The 24,007-nt window shown below is 55.6% G+C and overlaps 2 protein-coding genes across 4 annotated transcripts in view; one reads left to right on the forward strand and one right to left on the reverse strand.

Moving 5' to 3' along the window:
• Positions 1–2,465, reverse strand: part of LMNB2 (lamin B2) — a 29,287-nt gene extending 26,822 nt beyond the window's left edge. The window contains exon 1 of one of the 2 annotated variants that reach the window (XM_024236743.3): positions 2,147–2,465. In XM_024236743.3, coding sequence (XP_024092511.2) covers positions 2,147–2,410 — 264 coding nt within the window. In that variant the 5' untranslated portion in view covers positions 2,411–2,465. The remainder of the gene's footprint in view (positions 1–2,146) is intronic. The other variant, XM_063719263.1, reaches the window with a different exon arrangement.
• A 17,445-nt stretch (positions 2,466–19,910) lies between these two features.
• Positions 19,911–23,218, forward strand: GADD45B (growth arrest and DNA damage inducible beta). 2 transcript variants are annotated; one of them, XM_063719264.1, is made up of 5 exons: positions 19,911–20,429; positions 20,987–21,338; positions 21,465–21,566; positions 21,965–22,187; positions 22,425–23,218. In XM_063719264.1, the coding sequence occupies exons 2-5, from the start codon at positions 21,295–21,297 to the stop codon at positions 22,536–22,538; spliced, it is 483 nt and encodes a 160-aa protein (XP_063575334.1). In that variant the 5' UTR covers positions 19,911–20,429; positions 20,987–21,294; the 3' UTR covers positions 22,539–23,218. The 2 variants fall into 2 exon arrangements, with proteins under 2 accessions (XP_063575334.1, XP_024093110.1); XM_024237342.3 differs by having other exon boundaries at positions 19,912–21,338.
• Positions 23,219–24,007: the final 789 nt, after the last annotated feature.

The following is a 24,007-nucleotide window of genomic DNA, read 5'->3' on the forward strand; positions in this document are numbered from 1 at the left end:
GAGACCCAGAGAGGGTAAGTGACTAGCTCAAGGTCACACAGAGGGTAAGTGGCTCCCAGAAATGACCCGACTCCCTCAACAAGCAGCTCTTCTCCCAGAACCCCACGACGTCCTCTGATCTCCAGATGGGCGAGTGGGGGCTGGGCGCTGCAAATCCCGACTTTAGCACCCAGCTCTCCCAACAGGATGCTGGAACCTGGGGACCCCAGGACCCCAACCCATGGCAGGAGTCAAGTGGGTGCCCCTGCCTGCCCCCCGTTCTGAAGTCCTGTCCTTGGATTGGGCATGGCCAGCGGGAGGGACAAAGAGCCTCCCCAGGGTTAGGTTTGGGGCAGGACAGATTGCACCCAGACCCCAAGACACCCCGACCTCACATCCCCTTGGTGGGCAGACTTTCCCGCCTCTTCTCCTTCAGTCTGCACTGAAGCCTCAGGACCCATTCAGAACCTCAACACTTTCCACTGGACCCAAGATCCCAACTCTCGCCCTTCCTTCATATTCTCTTTGGGGCAGAACCTGCCAGGCCACCGGTGACCCCAGGGCACAAATAAGGGCCTCCCAAATTTCCAGTGGGACCCCAAGGTATCAGAACCTCTCCCTCAGCCCCCTACCCACCCTGGCCCTGGTGAGAGATGAAGGGCCTAATTCCCACCCCAGTCACCAATCTCTTCTGGATTCATCAGGGAACTCTCTAAAGCTCCAGGGAGAACTGAGACCACGTGACTCACCCCAGAGACTCCAGGAAGACTGCCCCCCACACCCCATCTTGGGCCTCCTCAGAGGGCCTGGGCCCCCCAGTCTCCTTGGAGCCCAGAGACCACCCCCATTCCCCCCCGGATACCCCAATACCCAGCTTCATCCCCAGAGACTCCCACTCACACCCCCTCAGTTGGGGGGGCCGCCAAGTCTCCTTGGAATTCTCTGAGGGATGAGGCATATGGGAGGCTGCAGCCCAATACTCAGGGAGCCCCCAAATCCCCAGGACCTCTCTTTGGTGGGGAGCCCTAGTCTGTAACCCTCATGGCTCCAAAATGCACCTCTCACGGAAGGGTCCCCAGAGCTAGCTGGAGGCCCCTCTGCAGCCCTCATTCAGAACACGGAAGATCTCCTGGGACCCCCTCTATAGGTGGGGCATTCCTGGTCTGCACTTTTCACTCAATGCCCTAGAAACCCCCTGGGGGTCCCCGAGAGAATGGGCCATTCCGGTCTGCACCCCTCCCAAGGGGTCCCCCAAGATCTTGGAAACTGCGGTGGGCAGGGCCTGCCCAGGTGGCACCCCTCACTCAGTGTCTCCCCCTGGAGATCCCCGAGGCCAGGCTGTCCAAACCCCTGCTCAGGGTCCCCCACGATCGCATACCCTGCGGTGGGCTGGGCCTGGCGGAGCTGTGCCCCTCACTCAGGGACCCCTTGAAACCCCCTGGAGACCCCCAAGCCGGGACCCGTCCGGGTCTGCACCCCTGCCTAGGGTCCCCGCAATCGCGCACCCCGCGGTGGCCAGGACCTGCACCCTTCATCCAGGAGCTCCCCCAAACCCCCTGGAGACCCCAAGCCGGGAGTCGTTCAGAGTCCCCCGCGATCGCGCGCCCCGCGGTGGGCGGGGCCTGGCCGAGTACCACCCTTCACTCAGGGACTCTCCGAAACGCGGCGGCGATCCCCGAGGCCGGACTGTCCTCGTCTGCATCCCAGCTCAGGGTTCCCCGCGACTGGGAGCCCCGCGGTGGGCTGGGCCTAGCCAAGCAGCACCCGTCACTCAGGAGCCCCCAAACCTCCTGGAGACCCCCGAGCCGGAGCCTGTCCCCGTCTGCACCCCCGCCCAGGGTCCCCGCGATCACGCACCCCGCGGTGGGCGGGGCCTGGCCGAACTGCACCGCTCACTCAGGGGCCCCTCGAAACCCCCGGAGACCCTCGAGACCCGGGCCCATTCCTGTCTGCACTCAGGGTCCCAGCGATCGCGCACCCCGCGGTGGGAGGGACCTGGCCGAGCTGCACCACTCACTCAGGGGCCCCCCGAAACCCCGCGGAAAACCCCGAAGCCGGGGCCCGTCCCCGTCTGCACCCCCGCCCAGGGTCCCCGCGATCGCGCGCCCCGCGGTGGGCGGGGCCTGCCGGCTGCACCCCCGCCCGGCCCCTAAGCCCCGGCGCCCACCTCGCGCGTGGTCACCTCCTCCTTCTCTGAGATCTTGAGCAGGAGCCGGTCGTTCTCCAGCTCCAGCGCGCGGACGCGGTCGATGTAGTGCGCCAGGCGGTCGTTGAGCTCGCGCAGCTCCTCCTTCTCCTGCAGCCGCGACAGGCGCGTGGGCGACAGCGGCGTGGCGGGCCCGCCCGCGCGGCCGGCCAGCGGCGTGGCCATGGTGGCGGCGGCTCGCGGCCTGCGCTGCTCCCGACGGCGGCCCGGGCTCGGCGGGCTCATTCAATCCGCGCCGCCGGCTGCAAGATGGCGCCGCGCCGCGCCGCGCCCGCCGCCCGCCGCGGCGGGGCAGCCTGGGACTGGTAGTCCGGCCACCGGGCGCGCGCGGGGCACGCCGGAAGTTGAAGTCTCCGTCCAGCTCCCGCTTCGCAGAGGCTCTGACTCCAGAGACAGACTGCCTGGCTGCAAACTTCCAGCTCCGCCACGAGGAAACAGCATTGGGTTGCTTTCTAGTACCTGTTTCCCCACTTAGAGAACCTCAAAACGTGTTCAAAGATCCAGACACAAAAGGCCATACAGGGCCAGGCGTGGTGGCTCACGCCTGTAATCCCAGCACTTTGGGAGGCCAAAGCCGGTGGATCACTTGAGAAACGAAGTTCGAGACCAGCCTGGACCACATAGGGAGAACCCCCCCTCCACCGTCTCTACTATGGAGGCGCGCGCCGGTAATCCCAGCTAGTCGGGAGGCTGAGGCAGGAGAATCTCTTGAACTTGGGACGTGGAGGTTGCAGTAAGCCAAGATCGCGGCACTGCACTCCAGCCTGGGCAACAATGAGAAACTGTCTCAAAAAAAAAAGCCATATAGTGTACAAAGCCACTGAAAGAAAATGTCCAGAAGTGGCTGTCGAGGAGTATGAATTTCAACAAATTGAGATTAATGATCTCATTGGCTCTTATTAGCAATTCATGAATCGGACAGCATTCAATCTATTAAATAGGCACTCCAATGAGCTGAGCAGAGAGGATGGGCATTCTGCATTACAGGCAGAAAAGGCTGAAGAAAGGAGAAATAAGAAATAAAATAAAAGCCAGGCCAGGTACAGTGGTTTGCTCACGCCTGTAATGCCAGCACTTTGGGAGGCCGAGGTGGGAGGATAGCTTGAGCCCAGGAGTTTGAGACTGGCCTGGGCAACATAGCAAGACCCCATTTCTAAAAATAAAAATAAAAAAATTAGCCAGGTGCAGTGGCTCACACCTGTATTCCCGGCACTTTAGGAGGCCAAGCCGGGCAGATCATGAGGTCAGGAGTTCGAGACCAGCCTGACCAATATGGTGAAACCCCACCTCTACTAAAAATACAAAAATTAGCCAGGCGTGGTGGCGCATGCCTGTAGTCTCATCTACTCAGGAAGCTGAGGCAGGAGAATTGCTTTAACCCAGGAGGCGGAGGTTGCAGGGAGCCAAGTTTGCACCATTGCACTCCAGCCTGGGCAACAGAGTGAGACTCCATCTCAAAAAAAAAAAAAAAAAAAAAAAATTAGATGGGCGCCTATAGTCCTGGGTATTTGGGAGGCTAAGGTGGCAGGCACAGGATCGCTTGAGCAAGAGAGGTCAAGGTTGCAGTGGGACATGATCGCATCACTGCATTCCAGCCTGGGTGACAGAGTGAGACTTTGTCTCAAAAAATACGAAATACGAAATAAAAACCAATTGGTTGTTTCAAAGTTACTTTTTTCATAGGGTCTGTTTTAACCCCCTCTATTTTGAGGGGACTTCCCTATCAGGTTAACCGGTCCCCTTTGGCTTGGTGGCTGTGAATGTTTTTTTTTTTGAAAACCTGCACCCTTTAAAGTTCAGTTTGAGGCCAGGTACGGGTGGCTCTCACCTGTAATCTCAGCACTTTGGGAGGCTGAGATGGGGAGATCGCTTAAGCCTAGGAGTTTGAGAACATCCTGGGCAACATAGTGAGACTCTGTCTCCAAAAAAATATATATATATTTTTGGAGACAGTCTCGCTCTTGTCACCCAGGCTGGAGTGCAATGGCGTGATCTCGGCTCACTGCAACCTCCACCTCCTGGGTTCAAGCAATTCTCTGCCTCTGCCTCTGCCTCCCGAGTAGCTGGGATTACAGGTGCCTGCCACCAGGCCCAGCTAATTTTTGTATTTTTAGTAGAGACCTGGTTTCACCATCTTGGCCAGGCTGGTCCTGAACTCCTGACCTCGTGATCCACCCACCTCGACCTCCCAAACTGCTGGGGTTACAGGCGTGAGCCACCGCACCCAGCCAAAAAAATTTTTAATAATTAGCCACATGTGCTGGCACACACCTGTAGTCCCAGCTCCTCGGGAGGCTGAGGCAGGAGGATGGCTTGTATCCAGGAGTTCAAGTCTGCAGTCAGCCATGATTGCACCACTGCACTCCAGTCTGGGCAACAGAGCGAGACCCTGTTTCAAAAAATAAAAAAATAAAAGTTCAGTTTGACTACGTGGTACCTGGCACTAGTGACTCCATTCCAATTTTATCTGGTCTGCTGGGGACTAGAGACCCCATTGTCTAAAACAATGGCCTGCCATACATTTTATTTAACAAGGCCAGGCGCAGTGGCTCATGCCTGTAATCTCAGCACTTTGGGAGGCCGAGGCAGGCAGACCATCTGAGGCCAGGAGTTCGAGACCAGCCTGGCCAACATGGCAAAAACCTGTCTCTCCAAAAAGTACAAAAATTAGTCAGGCGTGGTGGTGTGTGCCTGTAATCCCAGCTACTTGGGAGGCTGAGGCACAAGAATCGCTTGAACCCAGGAGGCAAAGGTTGCAGTGAGCTGAGATCACGCCACTGCACTCCAGCCTGGGCAACAGAGCAAGACTCCGTCTCCAAAACCCCCCCCAAAATTGTAATTTAACAAGACAACCTATACAGCAGTGTTTCTCCAACTCTGCACTAAATATTTGGGGCCAGATCACTCTCTGTTGCGGGGGTTGGAGTCAGGAGGTGCTGTCCATTACAGGGTGTTGGGCAGCATCCTTGGTCTCCACCCACTCCATGCCACGAGCATGCCAGCCTCCTATTTATTTTTTATTTTATTTTTATTTTTATTTGAGGCGGGGTCTCGCTCTGTGGCCCAGGCTGGAGTGCAGTGGCGTGATCTCGGCTCATTGCAACCTCTGCCTCCCGGGTTCCAGCGATTCTCCTGCCTCAGTCTCCCAAGTAGCTGGGATTACAGGCACATGCCACCATGCCCGGCTAAGTTTCTGTATTTTTAGGAGAGACAGAGTTTTGCCATGTTGGCCAGGCTGGTCTTGAACTCCTGACCTCAAGTGATCTGCCTGCCTTGGCCTCCCACATTGCTGGGATTACAGGCGTCAGCCACCGCGTCCGGCCCCAGCCCCCTAGTTATGACAACCAAGTATGTCTCCAGACATTGCCACATGTCACCAGAGGGGCAAAATTGCCCCAGTTGGAGAATAACTTCCTCCTGACCTAGAACTGGCCCGGTCTTCCTTCTGCCTGGGGAACTCCTCCTTTTCACACATCTCACCTTGGGGGTTTGGCTCAGCCTCTGCCAGAGACCCCAGTAAATCACACACTGAGAATCTAATGCCCTTTCCAGCCTACTGAGGACACCGGGGGAAAGAGCACACCTGTCTCCAACAGCCAACATTCACTCGCTAATATTCCCCTCTTACCAGATAGACCCCCAGCCTTAGAACCCAGGCAGGAAGCCTGGCATGGTGGCTCACATCTGCAATCCCAGCCACTTTGGGAGGCTGACACAAGAAAATGGCTTGAGCCCAGGAGTTTGAGACCAGTCTGGGCAACATAGCAAGACCCAACTCTACAATACTCTACAATTTTTTTTTTTTTTTTTTTTTTTTGGAGACAGAGTCTTTCTGTTCCCCAGGCTGGAGTGCAGTGGCCCAATCTTGGCTCATTGCAACATCTGCCTCCTGGGTTCAAGAGATTCTCCTGCCTCAGCCTCCTGAGTAGCTGGGATGACAGGCATGCACCACCATGCCCGGCTAATTTTTGTATTTCTGTAGAGTTTCATCATGTTGGCCAGGCTGGTTTTGAACTCTGGACCTCAGGTGATCTGCTCACCTCAGTTTCACAAAGTGCTGGGATTATAGGCGTGAGCCACTGCACCCGGCCCCTACAAAAAAAATTTTTTAAATTAGTTGGTCGTGGTGGCGTGCAGCTGTATTCCCAGCTACTTGAGAGGCCAAGTCAAGGAGATCGCTTGAGCCCAGGAGGTGGAGGCTGCAGTGAGCTATGATTGAGCCATTTCACTCCAGCCTGGATGACAGTGCAAGACTCTCTCTCTCTTTTTTTTTTTTTTTTGGCAGGGGGGACAGGGTCTCACTCTGTCACCCAGATTGGAGTGCAGTGGTTCGATCTTGGCTTACTACAACCTCCATCTCCCAGGATCAAGTGATTCTCCTGCCTCAGCCTCCCGAGTAGCTGGGATTACAGGCATGCGCCACTACTGCCCGGCTAATTTTTGCTAGAGACGGGGTTTCACCATGTTGGCCACGCTGGTCTTGAACTCCTGACCTCAAATGATCTGCCCACCTCGGCCCTGCAAAGTGCTGGGATTACATGCGTGAGCCACTGTGCCCAGCTGGGAGACTCTTTCTTAGAACAAACAACAAATAAACCAGCCAGGCAAGAGGGAGCTAAGCTGTGACTGGGTATTTAGAGAACTGATACTGTTTTCATTCCTCATAAAGGGAGGAATATAAAATACAAAGACAGATGGTAAAGCACAGTGGGAAATAAATAATACTACAGGAGGCGGGGCCAGAGGGGAGAAGGATGATTGAGGTTTGGGTGGGAAATGGGGTCACTTTTTTTTTTTTTTTGAGACAGAGTCTTGCTCTGTGGCCCAGGCTGAAGTGCACAATCTCAGCTCACTGCAACCTCCACCTCCTGGGTTCTTGTAATTCTCCTGCCTGAGCCTCCTGAGTAGCTGGGACTACAGGCATGGGCCACAACGCCCGGCTAATTTTTGTATTTTTAGTAGAGACGGGGTTTCACCATGTTGGACCAGGCTGGTCTCGAACTCCTGATCTCAGGTGATCTGCCAGCCTTGGCCTCCCAAAGCGCTGGGATTACTGGTATGAGCCACCACGCCTGGCCAGGTCACTTTTCCTATTCTCCACCCTCAGACTGATCTGAAACCCCCTCCCCATCAACTTCTCACTGACCACCGGCCTTGGCCACTGGCTGACCAAATCCCCCAACTCGCCCGTCATTGGAGGCCCTGCGGGGTCCCGCCCCCAACCCCATCGCGCTGCCCCTCTGGGCACTTCCATCCCCACATACCCCCATACCCAGCCTTTGCCTGTGCCGTTCCATCCACCAGGAGCGCCGTTTCCTGCCTGACTGCGCGGGCCTGGGCCTCAGTCTTGCGCTCTGCAAACCGGGGTCTCGAATCTACCCCCGCCCTCCTGTCTCGGCGCTGGGGAGGGGCTTCGGGTGCCCAGAGCCATCCCCGCGGGACCCCCAGGGACTGGACTCCAAGTCCCAGAAAGCCCCGCGCTTCCCGTGGGTGGGGCCCGGGGCTTTCCCCCTCCCAGCGCGCAGTCTGGGAGGTGCTGGGCAATTTTCAAATTTTGGCGCCGAGCGGGAGGGGCGGTGACAGCTGAGACCGTGGTCCCCCCGGGGGCACCCACTCCCAGGCTGCTGCTGGCAGCTGCGCCCGGAGCCCGAGGTCTGGGGCATCCCGCAAAGCTGCCCCGTCCATTCCGAGGGGCCTCCCAAGGCACGACACGCGCCAGGGGGCTCCGGGTCCATTTCCATTATGGGAAACTGAGGCATGGGAAGGTTAGGGACCGGTCGGGGGATCCGCACCAGGGGCGTAGCGGAGGCGGGATTCGAACGCGGGACCCGAACGCGGGACCCTCTTTCCCCCAGGAGCTAGAAATTAGTGACCAATTGGCCGAGCGCGGTGGCTCACGCCTGTAATCACAGCACTTTGGGAGTCCGAGGCGGGCGGATCACCTGAGGTCAGGAGTTCGAGACCAGCCTGACCACGATGGCTAAACCCTCGTCTCCACTTAAAAAAAAAAAAAAAAAAAAAAAAAAATTAGGCGGGCGTGGTGGCAGGCGCCTGTGATCCCAGCTACTCGGAAGGCTGAGGCAGGAGAATCGCTTGAACCCAGGAGGCAGAGGTTGCAGTGAGCCGAGATCGCGCCATTGCACTCCAGCCCGGGCTACAAAAGCGAAACTCCGTCTCACACACACACACACACACACACACACACACACACACACACAAAAGTTAGTGACCAACTGCTGTCTGCTTTTGGGGAGAGGGTGCGGGGCCGCGGGAGAGAAATCCCGGACCCTGGGACTATGCAGCCCGTGAGGGCCCCAGTCCTGACCCGTCCATTCCACTGACCTCCACCCGGCACCGCCACTCCCACCCGGGGAGTGGATTTTGGCGCCAGATTTTAAAAATCTCAGCCTAACGGCTGTGGCTGGCTCCCAGCCCAGAATGCGAGCCTGGAGCCCGGATTCCGGAACCTGGATCTGGAGGAGCCCGGATTCCGGAGCCTGGTTCTGAGAGAGCTCAGATTCCGGAGCCTGGATCTGAGGGAGCCCGGATTCCGGAGCCTGGATCTGAGGGAGCTCGGATTCCGGAGCCTGGATCTGAGGGAGCCCGGATTCCGGAGCCTGGTTCTGAGAGAGCTCAGATTCCGGAGCCTGGATCTGAGGGAGCCCGGATTCCGGAGCCTGGATCTGAGGGAGCTCGGATTCCGGAGCCTGGATCTCGGGGAGCCTGAATTCTGGAGCCTGGATTCTGGGGTCTGGGTCTTGGGAAGCCGGATTCTGGAACATAGATTCCAGAACTTGAAGGCCAAACCTGGTATCTAAGATCAGAATTCAGGACCCTGGAGTTGGAACCTTGTGACCCCAACAGAAATCCGGGAGGCGAGCAGAGCTCTGGGGCCGTGGCTGGCAGCTGCCTGTTAATTGAGTGAATGGAGCAGTGAAATCAACACATATTTGCGGCCTTCTACTTTGTGGCAGGCACTGGGGGGATAGAGGGGAAGCGAGTACACATTATAAATAAGTGAATTAGGCGGGGTGCAATGGCTCACACCTGCTATCCCAGCATTTAGAGAGGCTGAGGCAGAAGGATTGTTTGAGGCCAGGAGTTCAAGACCAGCCTGGGCAATGTAGTGAAACCCCATCTTTACAAAATATACAAAAATTAGCCAGGCGTGGTGACTCATGCCTACAGTCCCAGCTACTTGGGAGGCTCAGGTGGAAGGATCACTTGAGCCCAGAAGGTGGAGGCTGCAGTGAGCAGAGACTGAGTCACTGCACTCCAGCCTGGGTGACAAGAGTAAGACCCTGTCTCAAAAATAAATAAATAGGGCTGGGCGTGGTGGCTCATGTCTGTAATCCCAACACTTTGGGAGGCCGAGGGGGGCAGATCACCTGAGGCCAAGAGCTTGAGACCAGCCCAGCCAACATGGTGAAACCCCGTCGCTATTAAAAATACAAAATTAGCCGGGCATGAGGGAGCACGCTTGTAATTCCAGCTACTCAGGAGTCTGAGGCAAGAGAATCGCTTGAACTTGGGAGGCGGAGGTTGCAGTGAGCCGAGATTGTGCCACTGCACTCCAGCCTGGGTGATGGAGTGAGACTCTGTCTCAAAAATAAATAAATAAATAAATAAATAAGTGAATTGTATGGCATGCTAGAGGATGGGGAGCATGGGGAAGAAAGAAAGTGGGGTAAATGCTGGGGCATGTGTGAAGTAGGGACAGAGGTGCGCCTCTTAGAAAAGGGCGAGAGAGGGTCTCGCTATGTTGCCCAGGCTGGTCTCAAACTCCTTGGCTCAAGTGATCTGCCTGCCTTGGCCTCCCAGAGTGCTGAAATTACCGGCATGAGCCACCGTGCCCAGCTTATATTCACTTTTCTTATCTCACAGTTTCTGTGGGTCAGGAATCCAGATGTGGCTTAACTTTGGCATCGTCTGGCTCAGGGCTCTGAAAGGTGGCAACCAAGATGTCTCTGGGACAGAGTCCACTTCTAGACTCACTCACACATGGTCAGAAGGATTCTGTTCCTTGCAGACTGTTGGACCAAGAGCCTCAAATCCTGGCCCACTGCTGTCCAGGGCCTGCCTCCGTTCATCAGGAGGGGCTGGGGGTTAATTAGTCAGGGTTCACCAGAGAAACAGAACCAGTAGGAGGGGAGAGAGAAAAAGAGATTTTTTTTTTTTTTTTTTGAGACAGAGTTTCGCTCTTGTTGCCCAGGCTGGAGTGCAATGACACAATCTCGGCTCACCACAATCTTCTCCGCCTCCCGGGTTCAAGCAATTCTCCTGCCTCAGCCTCCCGAGTAGCTGGGATTATAGGCATGCGCCACCACATGTGGCTAATTTTGTATTTTTAGTAGAGATGGGGGTTTCTCCATGTTAATCAGGCTGGTCTTGAACTCCTGACTTCAGGTGATCCGCCCGCCTTAGCCTCCCAAAGTGCTGGGATTACAGGCGTGAGCCACCGCGCTCGGCCAAGAGATTTATTATAAGGTATTGATGCACGGGGGCTGACAAGTCACAACATCTGAAGTCTGCAAGCTGGAGACCCAAGAGAGCCGATGTTCTTTTTTATTTTTTTTTGAGATGGAGCTTCGCTCTGTTGCCCAGGCTGGAGAGCAGTGGCATGATCTCGGCTCACTGCAACCTCTGCCTCCTGGGCTCAAATGATCCTCCCACCTTAGCCTCCCGAGTAGCTGGGATTACAGGCATGCACCATCACGCCCGGCTAATTTTTGTATTTTTAGTAGAGACAGGGTTTCACCATGTTGGAAAGGCTGGTCTCAAACCCCTGACCTCAAGTCTCCTGCCTCCCAAAATGCTGGGATTACAGGCGTGAGCCACCATGCCCGGCCGAGAGCTGATCTTTCTGTTCGAGTCTGAAGACAGAAAAAAGCCGATATTCCAGTCTGAAGGTCTTCAGGTGGGAGAAATTCTCTGCTCCCCAGGGGAGCGGCAGCCTCTGCATTCCATCCAGGCCTTCAGTGAATTCCGCAAGGCCCACTCGTGCTAGGGAGGGTAGTGGGTTTGAGTGACTCAGTGAGTCTACTGATGCAAAGGGTCAGAGGCTCATCTCATCTAATAACCCCCTCACCGGCACGCACAGAGTAATGTTTGACCAAATATGTAAGTGCCCACAGCCCAGCCATGATGGCATATAAAATTAACCACCGGGCCGGGCGCGGTGGCTCACGCCTGTAATCCCAGCACTTTGGGAGGCCAAGGCTGGTGGATCACTTGAGGTCAGGAGTTCAAGACCAGCCTGGCCAACACAGCAAAACCCCGTCTCTACTAAAAATACATAAATTAGCCAGGCGTGGTGGTAGGTGCCTGTAGTCCCAGCTACTGGGGAGGTTGAGATATAGGAATCACCTGAACCCATGAGGTGGATGGAGGTTGCAGTGAGCCAAGATTGCGCCACTGCACTCCAGCCGGGGTGACAGACTGAGATTCTGTCACAAAAAAAAAAAAAAAAAAAAAAATTAAGCATCATAGAGCTGGGTGCAGTAGCTGCTCACCCTGTGATCCCAGCCATTTGGGAGGCCAAGGAGGAAGGATCGCTTGAGGCCAGGAGTTCAAGACCAGCCTGGGCAACAGAGCAGGGCCCCATATCTACAAAAAATAAAATTAGCTGAAACCGCCTTTGCAAAAGTTCTATCAGTGAAATTTTTTTTTTTTTTTTTGAGATGGAGTCTCGCTCTGTCGCCCAGGCTGGAGTGCAGTGGTGCAATCTTGGCTCACTGCAACCTCTGCCTCCCAGGTTCAAGCGATTCTCCTGCCTCAGCCTTCCGAATAGCTGGGACTGCAGGCACGCGCCACCATGCCCAGCTAATTTTTGTATTTTTAGTAGAGATGGGGTTTCACCATGTTGGCCAGGATGGTCTTGATCTCATGATCTCGTGATCCGCCCGCCTTGGCCTCCCAAAGTGCTGGGATTACAGGCGTGAGCCACCGCGTCCGGCCGAGAAAATTATAACAGTAGGCTAAACTAACCAACCCCCATCTTGCCTTAATTATTCCTGGGCTATTGGGCCAAGCTAACTTTGGAAGACATTTAGGCTACAGTTTAAGTGATAGCAGACCTTGCACAAAACGCAACAGCTTTTGTCAAGCTAACCCGAGGCCTTCAGGTTGAGGGGAGGAGGGGAGCCTGAGATCTGCTAAGGTGCAAACATTATTCTGGAGGTTATAAGATATGCAGTTTTCGGGCCCGGCATGGTGGATCACGCCTGTAATCCCAGCACTTTGGGAGGCCGAGGCGGGTGGATCACTTGAGGCCAGGAGTTCAAGACCAGCCTGGCCAACATGGTGCAACCCCATCTGTACTAAAAATACAAAAATTAGCCAGGCTTGGTAGCCCATGCCTGCAGTCCCAAATACTTGGGAGGCTGAGGCAGGAGAATCGCTTGAACCTGGGAGGCAGAGGTTGCAGTGAGCCAAGATCGCACCACTGCACTCCAGCCTGGGCGACAAAGCGATACTCAGCCTGAAAAAACAAAAAAAAGAGATGTGGTTTCCCCCAATTACTCCTGCAAATAACACCATTATTGTAGACTGGCCTTTTGAGATGTCTTTCCACGTGTTTTGCATGTCTGACACCCGTGGCTCCACCTGGACTGACAACCCTGCTCCTGAGGTTCTACCGAGAAGCGATTTGGCCCGCAGGAGGACCCCTGCAACCTGCTGTGAGTCCATCTCTGCCCCCAACCAACCAGCAGCAAGCACCTGTTTACCTGGCCACTCCCGCCCCTTCCCACAAAACTGACCTTGAAAATCCCCTAACCTAGGCTGGGCGCGGTGGCTCACGCCTGGAATCTCAGCACTTTGGGAGGCTGAGTTGAACGGATCACCTGAGGTCAGGAGTTCGAGACCAGCCTGGCCAACATGGTGAAACTCCATCTCTACCAAAAAAGAAAAAAAAAAATTAGCTGGACGTGGTGGTGTGCGCCTGTAATCCCAGCTATTCAGAAGGCTGAGGCGGGAGAATCACCTGAACCCAGGAGGCGGAGATTGCTTATTGCTTGAACCCAGGACGCAGAGGTTGCAGTGAGCTGAGGTGGTGCCACTGCACCCCAGCCTTGGTGAGTGGGACTCGTCGCAATAAAGAAAAACCTCTAACCTATGAGGTTTGAACAAGTTGATTTGACTTATGAATTCCATCTCCCACATGGCGTGGCCAGCCTCGTGTCTATTAAACTCTTTCTCTACTACAATGCTGTGGTCTGTTTCTCTTTCGTTGTTTCCTTTCCTTTCTTTTTTTTTTTTTTTTTGAGACAGAGTCTCGCCCTGTCGCCCAGGCTGGAATGCAGTGGCTCAATCTCAGCTCACTGCAATCTCCGCCTCCCAGGTTCAAGTGATTCTCCTGCCTCAGCCTCCCGAGTAGCTGGGATTACAGGCGCCTGCCACCACCATGCTCGGCTAATTTTGTATTTTTAGTAGAGACGGGGTTTCTCTACGTTGGCCAGGCTGGCCTCGAACTCCTGACCTCAGGTGATCTGCCCACCTCGGCCTCCCAAAGTGCTGGGATTACAGGGGTGAACCAGCGTGCCAGGCCTCTATTTTTTTTTTTTTTAAGTAAAATACTTTGTTAGACTGGGGGTCTCCCTATGTTGCCCAGGCTGGTCTGAAACTCTTGGACTCAAGGAATCCTCCCAGCACTTTGGCCTCCCAAAGTGCTGGGATTACAGGCGTGAGCCACTGCACCCAGTCACATGGTCTTTCTTTATGCAGTGGACAGGAAGAACCCCTGCATAGCTGGGTGTGGTGGCCCGTGCCTGCAATCCCAGCTATTTGGGAGGCTGAGATGGGAAGATTCCTTAAGTCAGGAGTTCAAGGCTGCAGTGAGCTATGATGACGTCACTGCATTCCAGCCTGGGCAACAGAGCAAAGCCCATCTCTAAAAAAAAAAATTAACCACCCTAGGGGATCACTGGAGCCAGGCCCGAAGCTGCCCACCATGCTAGCATTGTCTGCAATGCCTGCTGCCAGGGGTTCCAGCTGTTCCAGTGTCTGTGAGCAAGTGTGTAAGCTGTAAAATATTCAGTGCAAGCCGCATGGTTCCTGTCCATTGTGTAGCAAGAAATTTTGCCTCTACCAGAGAGAGATCTGGCTTTTGTTTCAGCCACTGGGAGGTGACTCTTAGGCCCCAGGAATGTCCTGCCTGATGGATATGCCATTCTGTTTTGTTTGTTTGTTTGTTTGTTTGTTTTTGAGACAGAGTCAGAGTCTCGTTCTGTCTCCCAGGCTGGAGTGCAGTGGTGCGATCTCGGCTCACCGCAAGCTCCGCCTCCTGGGTTCAAGCGATTCTGGTGCCTCAGCCTCCCGGAGTAGCTGGGATTACAGGCGCCTTCCCCCACACCCAGCTAATTTTTGCATTTTTAGGAGAGAGGGGGTTTCACCATGTGGGCCAGGCTGGTCTCGAACTCCTGACCTCAAGTGATCCATTTGCCTCGGCCTCCCAAAGTGTTGGGATTACAGGTGTGAGCCACCACGCCCGGCCTCAAGTGGCTTTCGAGGTCACTACAGCAGGGGAGGTGTACGGAGCACTTTCTATGCCAAGCCCATTCTAGGTCCTTGTTTTGGGTAAACCTTTCCACAACCTGACTTTCCCATGAAAAGAGGGAGTTTCAGGGAGTCTAAGCCACCAACCCAAGGACACATAGCTGATGATCGCCGCAGGTGGGATTTGAACCAGGCAAACGTGACCTAAGACAGAGCCTCTCCTTCTCCCTCCCTCTGCGAGGCACAGTCCCAGACCTGCCAGCCTCTTGCTGTGCACAGTTTCCCCGCCCCTCCCCTGCCACTGTCCTCAGAATTTCCCAAATGTGCCTCAGCCTTAACCGTAGCCTCCGCTGCCACCTGGCGTGGCGATCCCACCTCCTCCCACCCCAGGCCTGTCTTACAAATGTCTGCAAGTTCAAATGATGACTCAGCTCCATCCCGAAACCTCTCCTTGGGGACAGGAGTCATGTCTTGCTCGTCTTGTTCATCTTTGCAGAAAAACATGATGTCAGAGCCCAGCCGCTGCCAATCACTTCCCGGCTACATCCGGAGTGACACGCAGACCCCTCCCCGCAGCCCGCAAAGCCCGTCTCTGTGAGCTCATCTTCCCGGCTCTCCCTCCTGCTCGCTCTGTTCCACCCCCAGGGCCTCCTTGGGATTCCTCAAATGCACCAGGTGAGGTCCTGCGTCAGGGCCTTTTCACACACTGTGCCTGCTGCCTGGGACCTCTGCCCCCAGAGCTCCTTGAACCTGACTTTTTACCGTTTTTTTTTTTTTTTGAGACAGAGTCCTGCTCTGTCGTCCAGGTGGGGTGCAGTGGCATGATCTCGGCTCACTGCAATCTCCATCTCCCAGGCTTAAGTGAGTCTCCTGACTCAGCCTCCTGAGTAGCTGGGATTACAGGCATGCACCACCACGCCTGGCCAACTTTTTGTATTTTTAGTAGAGACGGGGTTTCGCCATGTTGTCCAGGCTAGTCTCGAACTCCTGACCTCAAGTGATCTGCCCTCCTTGGCCTCCCAAAATGCTGGGATTACATGCATGAGCCACTGCACCCAGCCCGCCCCCCCTTTTTTTTTCTTTTTGAGATAGGGCCTTGTTTTGTTGCCCAGGTTGGAGTGCAGTGGTGCTATCATAGCTCACTGCAGCCTCAAACTCCTGGGCTCAAGTGATCCTCCTGCTTTAGCCTCCCGAGTAGCTGGGACTACAGGTGTGCCCATCACACCTGGCTAATTTTTAAAAAATTATTTGTGGCTGTGCGCGGTAGCTCACACCTGTAATCCCAGCACTTTGGGAACTCCAGGCGGGTGGATCAAGAGGTCAGGAGTTCGAGACCAGCCTGGCCAAGATGTGAAACCCCATCTCTACTAAAAATTAGCTGGGCGCGGTGGCGGGCACCTGTAATCCCAGCTACTCGGGAGGCTGAGGCAGAAGACTCACTTGAACCCGGGAGGCAGAGGTTGCAGTGAGCTGAGACTGCGCCACTGCACTCCAGCCTGGGAGACAGAGAGAGACTCCGTCTCAAAAAAAAAGGCCAGGAGATCGAGACCATCCTGGCTAACACGGTGAAACCCCATCTCTACTAAAAATACAAACAATTAGCCGGGCAACGTGGTGGGTGCCTGTAGTCCCAGCTACTCGGGAGGCTGAGGCAGGAGAATGGCGTGAACCCAGGAGGCGGAGCTTGCAGTGAGCCGAAATCGCACTACTGCACTCCAGCCTGGGCGACAGAGCGAGACTCCGTCTCAAAAAAAAAAATTATTTGTAGCGATGGGAGTCTTGCCAGGTTGCCCAGGCTGGTCTCAAACTCCTGAGCTCAAGCGATCCTCCCCACTTGGCCCCACAAGGTGCTGAGATTACAGGTATGAGTCTACCCTTAGAGATAGAGGCTGCAGTGAGTCATGATCACACCACTGCACTGCAGCCTGGGCAATACAGGGAGACCTTGTCTCAAAAAAGAAAAAGAGAAAGAAACTAATCTCATTAGAAGACCCCACTCTCATGAGCTCATCTAACCCTAATCACTTCAAAGCCCAAGCCCCCCCACACTGTGCCCAGCCTGCAATACGTTTTTTAAATTTATTTTTTATTTTTATTTACTTTTTTTTTTTGAGACGGCTTTTTTTTGCACTCCAGCCTGGGTGACAGAGCGAGATTCTGTCTAAAAAAAAAAAAAAAAAAAAAAAAAAAAAAAAAAAAAAAAAAAAATTATGACAGGATTACTCATACTGATTATTCCTCTCACCTCAGGCTCCAAGATGGCCTCGGTGACACTGTTATTGATTTGATCTCATCTTTTACTTTATTTTATTTTTAGACACAGGGTCTCCCTCTGTTGCCCAGGCTGGAGTGCAGCGACACGATCATAGCTCACTGCAGCCTCAAACTCCCATGCTCAAGTGATCCTCCCACCTCAGCCTCTCATGTAGCTGGGACTACAGGTGTGCACCACCACGGTCGGCTAATTTTTAAAATTTTTGTAGATAGAGGGTCTCACTATGTTGCCCAGGCTGGTCTCAAACTCCTGGGCTCAAGCAATCCTCCTGCCTCGGCCTCCGAAAATGCTGGGATTACAGAGGTAAGCTTTGGCGCCCAGCCCAAAGATAATAGCGCACATTTCCTGAGTGCTTACCTGATTCTGGGAATTTCCTTCTTCAATGCTTATGATGAAGCCTTTGTGTGACTGTTCCCATCTTACAGAGAAAGAAACTGAGGCTGGAGCTCATTTTCTTTTTTTTTTTGAGACAGAGTCTCACTCTTGTTGCCCAGGCTGGAGTGCCATGGCACGATCTCGGCTCACTGCAACCTCTGCCTCCTGAGTTCAAGCGATTCTCCTGCCTCAGCCTCCTGAGTAGCTGGGACTACAGGCATGCACCACCATGCCCGGCTAATTTTTATATTTTTAGTAGAGATGGAGTTTCACCATGTTGGCCAGGCTGGTCTTGAACTCCTGACCTCGGGTGATCTGCCCGCCTCGGCCTCCCAAAGTGCTGGGATTACAGGCGTGAGCCACCATACCTGGCCCGGCTGGAGCTCATTTTTTGAGCTCAAAGGCATAGAGCTCAGAGTCTCTTGAAGATATTCCAAGATACTTGATATTCTAAGATGCCTGGAACCAGGGCTGGAAAAAGGAGACACAGGAGGGCTTGGGGTCTAGAAAGAGAAGGCTGGAGGGTGGAGGACCATGGGGGTCCAGGCAGTCGGTCTGGGAGAAAACAAGGCCAAGTCAGTTTTGACAGAGGAGTAGAGTTTTCCTGCTGAAGACCAGGGGAAGACAAGCATCCCAGACAGAGGAAACAGCTGACAAAGCCCGGGCCTCTCGCAGGGGAGGTTGTTATGGCTGGCACAGGGGACACATGGAAGGACTTGGACACATATTCTCTGAGGCCCTGCTTTGCTCACCTTATTTTATCTTATTTTATTTTATTTTATTTACTTTATTTTTGACACAGAGTCTCGCTCTGTCTCCCAGGTTGGAATGCAGTGGCGCAATCTCGGCTCACTGCAACCTCCACCTTCCGGGTTCAAGCGATTCTCCTGCCTCAGCCGCCCGAGTAGCTGGGATTATAGGCGTGTGCCACCATGCCCAGGTAATTTTTGTATTTTTTGTAGAGACGGGGTTTCACCATGTTGGCCAGGTTGGTCTTGAACTCCTGACCCCAGATGATCCACCTGCCTCAGCCTCCCAAAGTGCTGGGATTACAGGCATGAGCCACCATGCCCAGCCCTTATTTTATTTATTTATTTGAGATGGGGTCTCACTCTGTTGCCCGGGCTGGAATGCAATTGTGCAATCCCGGCTCACTGCAGCCAGGAACTCCTGGGCTCAAGTGATCCTCCTGCCTCAGCCTCCGGAGTAGCTGGGATTACAGCCTCTGGAGTAGCTGGGTGCACACAACACACCCTATTCTTTCTTTTTTTCTCTTTCTTTTTCTTTCTTTCTTTCTTTCTTTCTTTCTTTTAAGACAGAGTCTCACGCTGTCACTCAGGCTGGAGGGCAGTGGCGCGATCTCGGCTCACTGCAATCTTGGCTTACTGCAACCTCTGCCTCCCAAGTGCAAGCAATTCTCCTGCCTCAGCACCCAGAGTGGCTGGGATTATAGGCATGAGCCACCACGCCCGACTGATTTTGTATTTTTAGTAGAGATGGGGTTTCTCCACGTTGGTCAGGCTGGTCTTGAACTCCTGGCCTCAGGTGATCCTCCCACTTCGGCCTCCCAAAGTGCTGGGATTACAGGAGTGAGCTACCGTGCCCGGCCCTTTTGTTTGTTTGTTTGTTTTGGGGGGGATGGAGTCTCTCTCTGTCACCATGCCATGCGCAGTGGCATGATCTCGGCTCACTGCAACCTCCACCTCCTGGGTTCAAGTGATACTCCTGCCTCAGCCTCCTGAGTAGCTGGGATTACAGGCACGTGCCACCACGCCCAGGTAATTTTTGTGTTTTTAGTAGAGATGGGGTTTCACCATGTTGGTCAGGCTGGTCTCGAACTCCTGACCTCATGATCTGCCCGCCTCAGCCTCCTAATGTGCTGGGATTACCCAGCCTGCAATACTTTTTAAAAATCAAAATCAATGCCCAAGTATCCATGAGGAACAAAATATCAAAATTGTAAATAAAGACAGAATCTCACTTTGCACTTATCCCACCCACCTCCGTGATCTTCCTTATCTTCCGTTCATGTTGGCCATGTTGGTCAGGCTGGTCTCGAACCCCTGACCTCAGTTGATCCGCCCGCCTCAGACTCCCAAAGTGCTGGGATTACAGGCGTGAGCCACCGCGCCCGGCCGATTTAATTTTTAAATTGAAATTATAAAATATAAATATGTATGTTGCATGCGTAAAACATTGCATAAAGTTATATAAAACGTTTCAACTGCCACAGTCCCCTTATCTCCCGCCGCCAGCCCAGTGCCCCGCCCGTCCGTCCCTCTCTTCCGGCGCTGAGGGCGCAGAAACTCGGCGCGGCCACCAGATGGCGCCACCGCGCCTCGCAGCCCGGGGACATTTCGTGCCCTAGCTGTGGGCGGCGCGGAGGAGGCGGGATGCGTCAGCCGGACCCGCGGGTCGGGGAGCCGGGCAACCGGGGAAACCGAGCCGCCGGGCGGAGGCCAGACCCCAGGCTGGCGGGGGAGGGGACTCAGATGTGAGTCACCCGGGAGCCCCCAGTCGACCGTGGGAGACGTTGTCATGCGGGGCCTGCCAGCCTCGCTCCTGAACAGCCTTCCCGGGGCGGCGGAGTCCTGCAGGCGGCCGTGCCTGGCGCACACGCGTGGCTCCAACACGAACTAGCCTGTGGCCTCACCAAGCCTCAGTTTCCCCTTTTGCATAATGCACATAAGCATCCCCCCTGCTTCCCAGGTCTTGGATTAAATCATCCATGAATCCGAAGGGGTGGGGGGTGCCAGGTCCGCACCACGCACTCAATGCAGGTCAGCGCCCACCCCGGAGTGAGAAATAAAAGTGGCCGTCGTCCTTGCACGTGGGCCCTGGGTGGCGGCGTGCAGCCGGAGCCTGCACCATTCCCCTCAACAATGGCTTTCTCCCGGGCCTGGAGGCCTCCGCACTGGCAAAGGCTGGAACGCCAGGCAGCCGGCGGGGGCGGGGCCGCGCCACCTGCACCTCCCACGCGCACCCCACCCTGAAACTCGCGGGGTCGGCGAGGGGGCGCCCGCTTTCTTCTCCAGAGCGCCCCGGGCTTTGCAACCTCCCACTTTCGGGGCCCTCGAGGAGGCCTCCCGCGACCACCAGGTAACAGCTGATGTGTATTGGGCGCTTACTGTCAGCCGTATTTTATGTCATGCTCTGCAAACCAGCTAGGCCGGCGCTGCAGACCCATTACTCAGACGGGAACAGAGAGGCCGGGAGAAGCGAAATCACCCAGGGGCTGGGGTCGTCGCAGCCAGGAGAGACTCCGGCCCTCACCACCACCTGGGCGAGATCACGCTGCAAACGGGGCCCCTTCCCGGTGCAGCCCCTCCACCCCCAGCAGAACTTGGGAAAGGCGCGGTCCGGGACTCTCCGCGGATCGGGAGGGGATTCCAGGCCCCCCCGAAAGCCCGGGCCGCCTCGCGCGCTGGAAATCCCGCGCGCGCCCCGAACCGCGGCTCGGCTGCCGGGAAATCAGGAGAAAAAAACTTCTGCTTTTTTTTTCTTTTCTGGCATTCGCGGTCACCTACCCGGCCCCCGCGCGCCCTCCTCCCGGTTCTCGCCCCCACGTGGGGCGCCCCCGCATGGCGCTCCTCCCCCTCCCCTCCGTCGGCCAACCGCAGAGCTGGCTGCACTCGCTCTTGTCTTTCCACCAATAGGAGGGGCGAATGACTCCACTGCGGCCACGCCCCAGTGTTCAAGTCTATAAAAGTCGGTGCCGGAGGCTCCCGGCTCAGATCGCCGAAGCGTCGGACTACCGTTGGTTTCTGCAACTTCCTGGATTATCCTCGCCAAGGACTTTGCAATATTTTTTTCCGCCTTTTCTGGAAGGATTTCGTTGCTTCCCGAAGGTCTTGGACGAGCGCTCTAGCTCTGTGGGAAGATTTTGGGCTTTCTGGCTCGGATTTTGCAATTTCTCCCTTGGGACTGCCGTGGAGCCGCGTCCACTGTGGATTATAATTGCAACATGACGCTGGAAGAGCTCGTGGCGTGCGACAACGCGGCGCAGAAGTAAGTAGCCGGGGCTGCCGCCGCCTGAGGTCGGCCGGGACGGGATGGGTCGGGTTGGGCCCGGCCGGGAGCGGAACGTAGCACCCGGTGGTCCGCCCGTCACTGATCCCTCTCTCCTGGTCTCAGGATGCAGACGGTGACCGCCGCGGTGGAGGAGCTTTTGGTGGCCGCTCAGCGCCAGGATCGCCTCACAGTGGGGGTGTACGAGTCGGCCAAGTTGATGAATGTGTGAGTCAGACCCCCTTCCCGGGCTGGGCGCGGGTGGGACGGGACCTCCCCTCCGCTCTGGACGCTTTCCACACGCTTGTCTTGCATGGAGCTGGGACTTCCCCAAGTGCCCCCAGCTGTGGATGCAGAGCTTCTCTGCCGTTTTGTGGATCGGGGGCTGCCGTATCCTGATGTATCGTCTGCAAACGCCCCTCCCGCTGTGGGCCTGTCTCCCCCCACCCCATACTTTGAACCGTGTGCCCTCCCCTCCCCCCACCGTCACCAGCTTGCAGAGGCAATCCCCTGCACCCTTGCAATTTCTCTTTTGCTCTTGCACGCTCCTTGTTTGCAAACTCCCCCTGCACGGTGGCCTCTCCCCTGTCCCCGGCTGACCCATCCCTACCCTTTGGCCCCCTCAGGGACCCAGACAGCGTGGTCCTCTGCCTCTTGGCCATTGACGAAGAGGAGGAGGATGACATCGCCCTGCAAATCCACTTCACGCTCATCCAGTCTTTCTGCTGTGACAACGACATCAACATCGTGCGGGTGTCGGGCATGCAGCGCCTGGCGCAGCTCCTGGGAGAGCCGGCCGAGACCCAGGGCACCTCCGAGGCCCGAGACCTGCATTGTCTCCTGGTCACGGTGAGTCGGGCCTCTGCCCTGCCCTGCCCCGCCACGCCCGGGCACCTGGGCCGGTGTTTGTCAACAAAGTCGGGCTGACTGGTCCTGCACAGCTCAGCGCTCAGCCACGTTTGGCATGTCCCGTGGGCAGCCGGGCTGGGGCCTCCTCACCCAGGGAGCTATTTTGAGCCTGTTTTCCCCACACAGGGGCCCCAGGAGAGGGAGGCTCCACTAAACCCCTTCTTTTCCCTCCTCCAGAACCCTCACACCGACGCCTGGAAGAGCCACGGCTTGGTGGAGGTAGCCAGCTACTGCGAAGAAAGCCGGGGCAACAACCAGTGGGTCCCCTACATCTCTCTTCAGGAACGCTGAGGCCCTTCCTAGCAGCAGAATCTGTTGAGTTACTGCCAAAAACAAAAAATACAATAAATATTTGAACCCCCCTCCCCCCCAGCACAACCCCCCCAAAGCAACCCAACCCAGAGACCATCGGGGGCAGAGTCGTTGGAGACTGAAGAGGAGGAGGAGGAGGAGGAGGAGGAGGAGGAGGAGGAGAAGGGGAGTGAGCGGCGGCCCCCAGGGCGGAGATCCAGGAGCTGGCCGCCGCCGATCCGATGGAGGAGAAGGGGGGACCCAGGCCAGCAGGAGACAGGACCCCGAAGCTCAGGCCTTGGGATGGAGCAGAAGCCGGAGTGGCGGGGCACGCCGCCGCCTTCCCCATCACGGAGGGTCCAGACTGTCCACTCGGGGGTGGAGTGAGACTGACTGCAACCCTCACCCTCCTTGAGACTGGAGCTGGCGTCTGCAGACGAGAGACTTGGTTGAACTTGGTTGGTCCTTGTCGGCACCCTGGACAAGACCACACTTTGGGACTTGGGAGCTGGGGCTGAAGTTGCTCTGTACCCATGAACTCCCAGTTTGCGAATTATAGAGACAATCTATTTTGTTACTTGCACTTGTTATTGGAACCACTGAGAGCGAGATGGGAAGCATAGATATCTATATTTTTATTTCCACTATGATGGCCTTGTAATAAATTTCTAACGCCTCTGGTTGCTTGTATGTTTCCGGCTTCTGAGAACAACTAGGACCCCTGCCCCCTCCCCGGGGACACGCTTCACCCTCCACCACAACCACCCTCACCAGGAAGTGTTACTTAAGCCCCTGTTAGCAGCTCCAGGCTCCCGTGCAAAAACAGTACCTCTTCTCTCTGCAGCAGGCGCCGCCACCGACTCCAACAAATCTATGCCTCTTTTTTTTTTTTTTTTTTTTTTCTTCTCCTCCTACCCTGTAGCAATTAAGAGACCGGTTCATTACGAAACCTGGCCGCCGTGCCACCACTGTTACTGGCTGTGCAGGAGCCAACCCCAAGCTCTGGGCACATATGGAGGCATTTCGGCGGGAGGGGGTGCTGGCTGCAGCCCCTGACCGCCTAGGCCGCCACCGCAGCTCAAGGTCCCCAGCGGTCAAGGGGGCACCTCGGACCACACAGCGAGGTGAGCTCAGGGCTTGCAAGGAAGAGCTCTTTTGGAGGATTCCCCAGGGAGTGCCCCCCACCCACCACAGCCTTCTCCATCCCAGGATAGGCCTCTCTTTTGCACTAAAGAAAAAAACTTTTTTTTTTATTTCCGCAAACTAAAATCAACAAGCAGAAAAATACCCCAGGAAGTCGGCCTCTGGGCCAGCTGGGCTTGGCACAGTGCTGCGTTTTGCCTCTAAACCGAAACTGCGAGCCCTGGCCAGCCACCTCCTACTTCTCCCAAAGTTGCAGGCACGGTGGTGACTCCCCCTGCCCCGGGCTGGGAGCGTGGCCCAGCCCTTCCGTGCCCGGACTCAGTCTT

Source organism: Pongo abelii, chromosome 20, assembly GCF_028885655.2.
Source record: "Pongo abelii isolate AG06213 chromosome 20, NHGRI_mPonAbe1-v2.0_pri, whole genome shotgun sequence".
Classification (NCBI taxonomy): Eukaryota; Metazoa; Chordata; class Mammalia; order Primates; family Hominidae; genus Pongo; species Pongo abelii.

Coding starts and splice junctions, on each gene's coding strand:
- GADD45B (XM_063719264.1), top strand. CDS start 21,295: ATGACGCTGGAAGAGCTCGTGGCGTGCGACAACGCGGCGCAGAA. Junction 21,339..21,464: donor TGCGACAACGCGGCGCAGAA/GTAAGTAGCCGG, acceptor TCCTGGTCTCAG/GATGCAGACGGTGACCGCCG. Junction 21,567..21,964: donor TCGGCCAAGTTGATGAATGT/GTGAGTCAGACC, acceptor TGGCCCCCTCAG/GGACCCAGACAGCGTGGTCC.